Source organism: Dipteris shenzhenensis, chromosome 15, assembly GCF_047967505.1.
Source record: "Dipteris shenzhenensis isolate YYH24624 ecotype China chromosome 15, Dip_SZ_1.0, whole genome shotgun sequence".
In the NCBI taxonomy this organism is placed as follows: domain Eukaryota; kingdom Viridiplantae; phylum Streptophyta; class Polypodiopsida; order Gleicheniales; family Dipteridaceae; genus Dipteris; species Dipteris shenzhenensis.
This window is the reverse complement of record NC_141610.1, coordinates 52,997,274-53,006,097: the sequence shown is the minus strand read 5'-3', so window position 1 is coordinate 53,006,097 and position 8,824 is coordinate 52,997,274. Positions and strand designations below refer to the sequence as shown.

Below are 8,824 nucleotides of genomic sequence, written 5' to 3'. Positions count from 1 at the left end.
TTAACCTTAACAATAAATTTTAATTTCCATCGATGCCCATTATATTATGAATAAAGTGGTTCTAATAAGAACTTTTAGATATTTTTTCACACAAATGAACTAGTCTTGATTTTCCAAAATACTTAATAAACATCCTGTCTACCATTAAGTTAAATCCTTATTTTCTATATTTCAACACAAAAGGTCCTTAAAGTATCTATTTCTAGGGGTTAAAATTTCAAGCATCTTTAAGTGTCATCAAGAGATGTAGCTTAAAGGATCCCCTTGAATCCCAAATCAAAATGTATAGCTCTACTTTTCTCCTCTCTTTTTTCCATGATCAGTGCCTCATAGTTGACTGATGTGTATGGTTGGTTTTTTAATGCATTAATAGAAAGTTATTTTCTCTAGGAAAATAATTATAAATAACAATAATTAATGCATAATTCTGTTAAAATCCTTAACTAGTATGTGCCCCCTCATGTTGAAAAATCTAAAATTTGAATTAGTATTAACTAGTCCTTAATTATTTCTTTTAATTAAAGAGTGGGAATTTCTTTGGAGGAAAAAAATGGTAGTGGCATCCTAAGCCATGTATTAAGAAGCCCAACAAAATATGCACATATGGACACTCTCTAAACGCATATAGAGTCACTAATAACCTGTCAAAACACCTGAATATTAATTAACGCCAACATGAACCCATTGACACTTACAAAATCTTCTCACAAGGAAGCTCAATGACTCTGTCTGTCTCTCTTTCTCAGGCTTTTGAGCTTTCTGCTCGAGGCCGGCCTGCTGTGTACCGCAAAATTGACAAAAATGGTGTGACTTCTCTCCTTTCAATTAGGCTTAGCTTATGTTGAAATTCGAAAACCGTGCACGGCATCGTCAATCCTGCTTTCTGCATAAACCCAAACTCGTTCTCGGCTTCATGCAACAGCTCTAGAAATGCCGGATGACTCAAGTAACATATCGGAATGAGGAAGCGCTCGTGCTTTTCCCCTATGTACACTGCCACATAACCTTTTGGGGCTCGCTTGCCCGCTGATTGAGATCGCCCAGACACTGTCTTGTTGCTTGTGTCCTTAGGAAAGCCGCACTCTACTAACTTCAGCCAGCTGCTGATTCGGGGCCAATGCATTTTGTGTAAGATCGATCTGAGAGTCAAGAGAAGGAGACTTGAAGACGAATGGTAAACAAGTCCGGAGATGTGACCATTGTGTTCAGTATCCATTAGATGTTCAAGCTTGTAATACTTTGAAGTACTGTGCCCGTGGCCAAAGCTGTTCACGTCAACCCTCCACGCCTTAGTATTAGTTCGCGAATGTGACGAAAAATGCAGTTCATGAAGCCGTCTGCCGAGGCTGGCCATGTGGATCAGTCTCCGTAGGGGCAATGAAAGGATTTTTTCACTCTATATGAGCTTGCTGCCTTCGAATTAGTGAAGCTTGCTGGTCCTGTTCAGCGATAGAAGAAGCAGAGGAAGCCCTCTTAGAGAATGCTGGGCTGTGTGCGTTTCCGGAAGCAAGGAAGAGCCAGAAAAGCCAGGCAGGTTGACGGGAGAGGTTTGCTATTTGGGCAAGGAGAGCTAAGGATCGGGAGTGGAGACCGGCCTTAAATTCATGGCGGCAAGAAAGCAAAAGTACAAAAGGCAGCCAAAGCAGCACTGGAAAGTGTTCCATCGCAGGATTGTTGAATCTGAATCTAAAGTACAGAAAGCGAGAGCCCACTCAATCGTGCGAAGCAATGTATAATTGATCGTCCTAAAGTTGTTAGGAAAATCCATGTCTGATCTAAAGAGCGATTTGAATCCATCTGTGATCCGTGTGTAATCTATTAGGACAATAATCCGGTAGGATTCGGAGATTACGGAATTTGCGGGATGTCCAGGTCACTCACGATTACATGGCAGATTCGATTCCATCATGTGAATCTTTGCATAATACCCACGTTTTCCCACACACTCCAAGTAGATATTTCAAGATTGGTCCTACACCATATCAAATCTGCAAAAGAAAACACTAAGCTTCCAACTCATTGGTTCATTGATACATTTTTGGAAATTGCCCGAACCAAGTCTTTGTTATGTTGTGAGTTCATTGGTTCAGTCAAAGGCAATGAGTTTTGATAGAGGAACAAAACAACTTGATATTGTATATAGAGGTTCTTTAACCACATTATATGGAATTTATGACAATGACTATGCACAAGATCAGGTAACATAGTGTCACACTTGTTTTTTGACTATATGAACATGTAGTTGTATATAACTTGTGCTATATAATGACCAGGAAAACTCCTAAAATGTGGATGTCGCAATTATGCATTCCAAAAACTAGAGTGCTTGGCCAGCTGGGCTCTTGATGAATACTTCTCTCTTTTGCTATCTTGTTGAGGTTCACATGAGTCACGTTGTCAGAAATGATGCAAAAGATTGATGTTCAATTGCATGCAACCTTTTCTAGAGATTTCGTTATCATCCAGTCCTGCTTGCACTTGATGTTGTTCATGTCGACAGTAAAACGTAGTTTTTCTTTTTTTCGGAGGAAGACTAATTCCTATTCTTTGCACTGTAAGCAAATCTATTGTCATTCCACTTCGAGCGAACGACGGGGAGATATATTTCAGAAATGTATAAATAATAAATCAAAACCAAATTGAGCCAGAAGCATGCAACTATGACAGGAATAATCCAAACCCAAAGCTGCATTGCATGTACGACAAAAGTTCCAGCACCATTTGCAACTTCATTGGATCCCTTTTTTCGAAGGCACAAATGTTTATTTTTTGGGTCAAATTATGTTCCTACGCTTTAGGAAATAGTACTTCCGCACTCTAGCCAGATGGCCCTCGAGCATGTTGTAACCTAATGGACCTACTGTGTTGTGGCTCCTTATATATTACTGCTCTAAAGTTTCTGCTTTGTCTACAGTGTCTGTTGTTTCCAAAACTTTGATTTCGAAATTTTCTTTGAAGGGCTTGTAACGCTACAAGTCCTCCTTCATTTTCGCCGGTGGTTTTTTATTGTGCTGTTTGATCCTCCGCGGCAGGTCCGTCGTGCTCCCTATGTATTTTCTATTGTTGGGCTTACACGTGATGCAGTAGACGACGAGGCTCGCGCGATTCCCTTGCGCGGGCGCTTCAGTGGAGGCTCCTCCTTCATCTCGAGGCTCGCATCTTTCAATGTCGTACCTGCGTAAACATTGACAATTACACTAGTCATCGAGGTTTTCGGTCTTTTTTTTTCTGTTTGAGGTCCATAATAGAATGCATTTATTTACTTGCCCTGGTTTTTCTCTGTTGGCGTGAAAGGATCGTTTCCAATACTGAAGCGCTCCTCGTATAAGTCCCTGTCGAAAATATACGTAAGCTTCTCCATTGTCGTCACCGGGTGCGTCGCGTCGTGCGTCCCTCCAAATTGTTCCATGAATTGTTCGAGTATAGCTGTTCCTTGATCGCGCGTCGTGTCCCTCAACAACTCCAAGGATACGTTGTACCCGTAGTGTAGCAGCTCGCACGCATACGTTATGATCCCTTTCGTCTTCGTGTCTAGTAGCTTCTGCCCCTCCAAACTTTCCATCATCCTATCGGTCTCATCGAACTCAATGTCAAGCTCGACAAGGATCTCTTTGAGGAGTCCTGCAGGAGAAGTGCAATCCATGATGAGTTTGTTGTTCTTGCAACTCGTTAATTATTTTTCTCAATTGTTGCGGTTTTTTTTAATTTTCGGAAGCATTACGCACCATTTGCGAATCTCAAGCCTCCCGGCTCTCTTTTAGCTGGCAAACGCCTATTGCAGTTGTCAATGAAGTCGCGTAGTTCTACATACGTGTTGAAGCCGTTGATGTAAGCTCCCGGACGTTCTCCTGCATTGTTTGCTAGCCGGAATTGCTTTGTGGTTAGGAAGAACCTCCTCTTTGCTGGTGGAGGTTTTGTTGCCTTCGCGTTGCTTTTGTATAGCTCAAATAGCTGCTTGCAGGCACGACTTATTACACCGTCTTTTCAAATGAGCCGTCTTTTTAAATCTTCAAGAAAAAAAGATTCTTTCATGCTGGTGGAATTTACCTTGTCTGCGTCCATGTCTTATGCTGCAATGTCCCGAGCTTTCTGATTCTCTGCACCTGTTCTCGACAACAGACAAGATATTAAAACCATTTTCCTTGCACGCATGTTTGATGTAACATATTCATGACCTGTCTCTGCCTTGTTCAATCTCTGGTAGTGAATACCTTTATCCGCGTGGTTGTGTTGTCGGCTGTGAGAACTCTCGTGGAATTGGTCTGAATATGTCTGGATGTGGGCAATGTAGTATGCGCAGCCTCGTTCTCTCAGTCACTCTGGACAACATCACGTATGCTAGGCCAGGGGCAAACACTCCTCGGAATATGAGCAGCGCTTTGTTGGATATGGTTGCGCCTTGGGATTTGTGTCCCGTGATAGCGTATGCTAGGGTTAGTGAAAATGTGGACTTGTGGAACCATTTTCCATTTATTGCCTTTCGCTGATGCTTCGAGCGTCGTGATGTGAGCACGGCCGCTGTTGTGTCCACGACGACAGTGATACCGTTGATTTCTCCCCTGCTAGTTGCATTGATGCTCTTGATTTTGCACATTGCTCCATTTGCGGCACCTATTACAAGGTCGATGTTTTCCGTTATCATTGCCTTCGCCCCCACGTAAATTTTTCCTATCTCGTTGAAGCTTTTGTCCTCCAACCATTCTTTAAGAGCTGGTTCGCTCGCGGTGTTACTGTGTATTTGAACATGCACAATCATCTCGGGAGTGTTGAATTTCTCCACAAGCTCATCGTTGAAGGTAGCGACATCGACTCTGTGCGTGCAAATGATGGTTGTTTCGGCATCGATGAAGTGGCATGCACCTTCCTTGTCGACAATGCACTGCCCCAAACAGTCGTTAATCTCATCAGTTGTGGGCGTCCTGAGTCTTATGGTATGCAAGAATGCCAGGAACGGCATGTCTCGTGCATGTCGCACCGAGAATTGCATGTGGTACATTTTCGCTTGAGCCCAGTGCGCGGAGGACGTGATGTGGCACGGCTCGCAGAGATCCTCGCGGTGTTTGCAGACTGACGGTAATTGCGCCAGGTCACCAAAAATTATGAGCATTTTGTGTCTGAATGGCTCATGCAATGTGCCATTAGTCACATTGACGATTTGTCTTACCACGAGATCGAAAGTCATCCTTGTTAGCATGGACATCTCGTCAATGATGATCGCGTTGGCTTCCTTGATTGCGAGGTGTCGCTCATCCGTCTCATGGATGTTCAGTGGGTACTGACTGCTGCACACAGGGATCTTGAATTGGTAGTGTACAGTGGTTGCAATCCTGCTTAGCCGCGTCGCAGTTGAATAGCTCGACCTCTGGCTGCTTTGAGCGTTGACGAATGGTCATGTTCGAAGGAGTTTCGGTGGTCATTTCTACATTGTGACATGAATTGATGTCTTATGTTCGGGTTTAAACACCTATAGGGATTAATAATAAAAACCATCCGAAACTTTGCTACAATTTCACTCACGTGGTTTTGTCTAAACGCAACAGGAAAAACAAATGGACTGAACCTCTATCTTTAGAAGGTGAAAGAATTGATAAAATAACTTGAATCAACCAAATACATTTTGTTGTGCGTACCTTTAGGAGAAGACACTCGTTTGGAGGCTGCAAACATCTCGAAAACAGAAGTATTGCAGACATGATTAGTATGTTGGTCGAACTAAGCAAATGTAATGTTCCCTTGCGAAAACAGAATGTGCGAAGAAGTGTGCGTGCTGAAGATGAGGTGTTTAAAAAAAAAAACCATACGTAATGTATGGTGGAGAGCCGGCACATGTCTCTCCAAAAATTATATATCATAGGGGAACGTGCCATCCCCCCGTTTCGAATAGTCACCTCCAGTGTTGGAGGTGTAGCGCATTAATGCGGACCAGAGCAACAGACGGTGCAGAAACATTTTAGAATTGAAATGACCGTACATTCTACTTACGTGGAGTATCCTTTGTGACGTCCACAGCTCGACGAGAAGTCGCCTATTTCTTTGCTGGAATGTTGGAATCTGAAAAACAATCATGATTAGTCAATATGCATTCCTCATGTTCTGCATGTTTGGATATGTTGGTTAGCATATGTGCAATTTCCTAAAGATGAAAAATTCAAGCAGAAAAGCTATACACAATCCAACGATCAAAGATGTTGAAACCATCAAGGTAATCATCTTCGCACATCTTCGAGCAGTTGTAGTTACAATTTTTGCCTTTGCAAGATTCCAAAAAATTACGACTATGGAAAAATAAAAGTGCGTTCTCAAATCCAAGAGAAGGTTTGCGATAGGTGGAGGCTCCTCTCGTGCCCATCCAACAATGAGCTCCTGTCGAACTTGTCGACCCTACCAAAGATAAAATGTTCAGATAGCTTGCTATGTGCTCTTGCCCAGCTCTCTGACCTTCCCTCCCCCTCTCACCATTCCCTTCTCCTCCCTCGTATCCTCCCCTTCCACCTCAAATTCTTCTCCTAATTCACAGGTAATTTACTCCTCTCAACCACGCTTTTCGTGGTCTTTCCATCGCTTGTGGATACCACTAGCTCTAACGTCTCACTCCTTTGGCTATGCCAGCTGACACTTTCGTGTTCTGGTTGGGTACTCAACCCACTCTCGTCGTTGGCAACCCTGAGTACGTCAAAACTCTCCTATCTGCCGATGTGAAGCACTTTCAGAAACCTGATTCCATCTCCAAGTCCTTTCAAAGGTTGCTCGGCCATGGCCTTCTTCAAGCCAATGGTGAAGATTGGCACAACCAACGCAACATCCTTCGTCCTGCGTTCTTTGCCGAAAAACTCAAGGTTAGCCTCTACATTGCCTACAGACGTCAATATTGAACAACCAAATCCCTGTCACGAAACCGAGACCAGTTTCTCTAGTTTCTAAGCACGACGTGTTACCCACAAGAAATGGTTGCGGACATGTCCTCCAGTTCACTAGAAATGGTTCGATCCTAGGAGAAGCAGATCGGCAAACATGGAGGGAACTCGGCTGAGATTGAAGTTGCACGTGACATCAAGAATGCCACGGCGGACATTCTTGCTCGCACATCCTTCGGCTCCAGCTATCAGAAAGGGAAAGCTGTATTTGAAAAACAAGTGCTGCTTCTTCATCTCTTGTCAAAACTTAATGTTTGGAACACGTTGATTCCAGGGTATCGGTATGTCTTTCCGCCACGACCTAGCTTAGCTTCAATCTCGTGAATCCATTACTTGCAGCTCTTTTTAGTCATGAAGAGCTAATTTATACGGATGCCCGGTTATGCGACAGGCTTCTCCCGATTGCAAGGAATCGCGAGTGCATGAAGCTGGAGAGAAGCATCAACAAAGATCTTCGTGATATAGTGGAGTCGCGCCGCAAGTCTCGGCAAACATGGAGGGAACTCGGCTGAGATTGAAGTTGCACGTGACATCAAGAATGCCACGGCGGACATTCTTGCTCGCACATCCTTCGGCTCCAGCTATCAGAAAGGGAAAGCTGTGTTTGAAAAACAAGTGCTGCTTCTTCATCTCTTGTCAAAACTTAATGTTTGGAACACGTTGATTCCAGGGTATCGGTATGTCTTTCCGCCACGACCTAGCTTAGCTTCAATCTCGTGAATCCATTACTTGCAGCTCTTTTTAGTCATGAAGAGCTAATTTATACGGATGCCCGGTTATGCGACAGGCTTCTCCCGATTGCAAGGAATCGCGAGTGCATGAAGCTGGAGAGAAGCATCAACGAAGATCTTCGTGATATAGTGGAGTCGCGCCGCAAGTCTGCCTTTGATGGCGGTGCGTTATCATATGGGAGCGATCTTTTGGGTTTGATATTAGCTGCACAGGATCAAGAGCTGAAGGACAACAGCAAGCACAAACAACGATTGATGATCTAATAAATGAGTTGAAGGCAAGTAAGGAAGTAGAAGCAAACCTGATGGTGATGATGAACAAACAGCAACACACTTGAAATTACAATGTTTTTTTATGTATTTACCCTATATTTAAAGGTTTTTCCTTGGCTTTTTACGCAGCTTTTCAAAAGCTTTCAAAGCTTTTGGGCTTTCAGAATTTAAAAAATCTAAGGGTGTACATTGTGCCATGTGGAAGCACAGGATTTCAGAATTTGAAAAAACGTCCTAGTGCTGGCCAAGTAAAGATGAAATTTCCTAATGGTATGTGGTAACCTCTCCATAATCCTTAACAATTGGAAAATCCAGAGCAATTTAGGGTTCCCCTCAAAATATGGTATATTTCGACTCTTGCCCTATCACCACCAACTCAAGGATTCTCATGAGAAACCCCTCCTACTAGCATTCCCTTACTCTTTTTCATCCTACAAAGGGTCTACGGATTGAAGTTTAGTATTTGAAAATCAAGTTATTAGTTCCTTCTAATTGGCCATTAGCTAGTCTAATATATGTTTAGTTCAAAATTAATTAATGCTCCACATCTACCATGCTTTTTTGACTCATTTATACATTATTTGCTTATTTCCTCCTATTTTTTGACCTCCTTTATGCTTGGAATCTCCACCCTAGCAATCGCTATAGTGGGTTTTGCGAACTCATTTTCTTTTTGTCAATCTCAACACCCCTTCCTAACCATAAAAGCACTAACCTAAAGCTAGTAGGAATCCAATAGGATGTCCACCCTTTGACCAAGACTTCCATAGGAACCTATGGTACTACTATGTAAAAAAGCCACACATTATCTCAATTTCAATAGCAACAAGGATTCCTTAACAATTGCCATCTAACCTCATAGCCATATCCTAAATGACTCTTTGCAACCCAACACATGCTTTTTTA

The 8,824-nt window shown here is 42.8% G+C and overlaps 1 protein-coding gene across 1 annotated transcript; it reads left to right on the top strand.

Annotated features, from left to right (window-relative positions):
* The first annotated feature begins 6,602 nt into the window (after positions 1–6,602).
* LOC147893972 (cytokinin hydroxylase-like) lies at positions 6,603–7,909 on the top strand. Its single transcript, XM_087386399.1, has 4 exons — positions 6,603–6,836; positions 6,993–7,118; positions 7,380–7,591; positions 7,702–7,909. The coding sequence occupies exons 1-4, from the start codon at positions 6,603–6,605 to the stop codon at positions 7,907–7,909; spliced, it is 780 nt and encodes a 259-aa protein (XP_087242525.1).
* Positions 7,910–8,824: the final 915 nt, after the last annotated feature.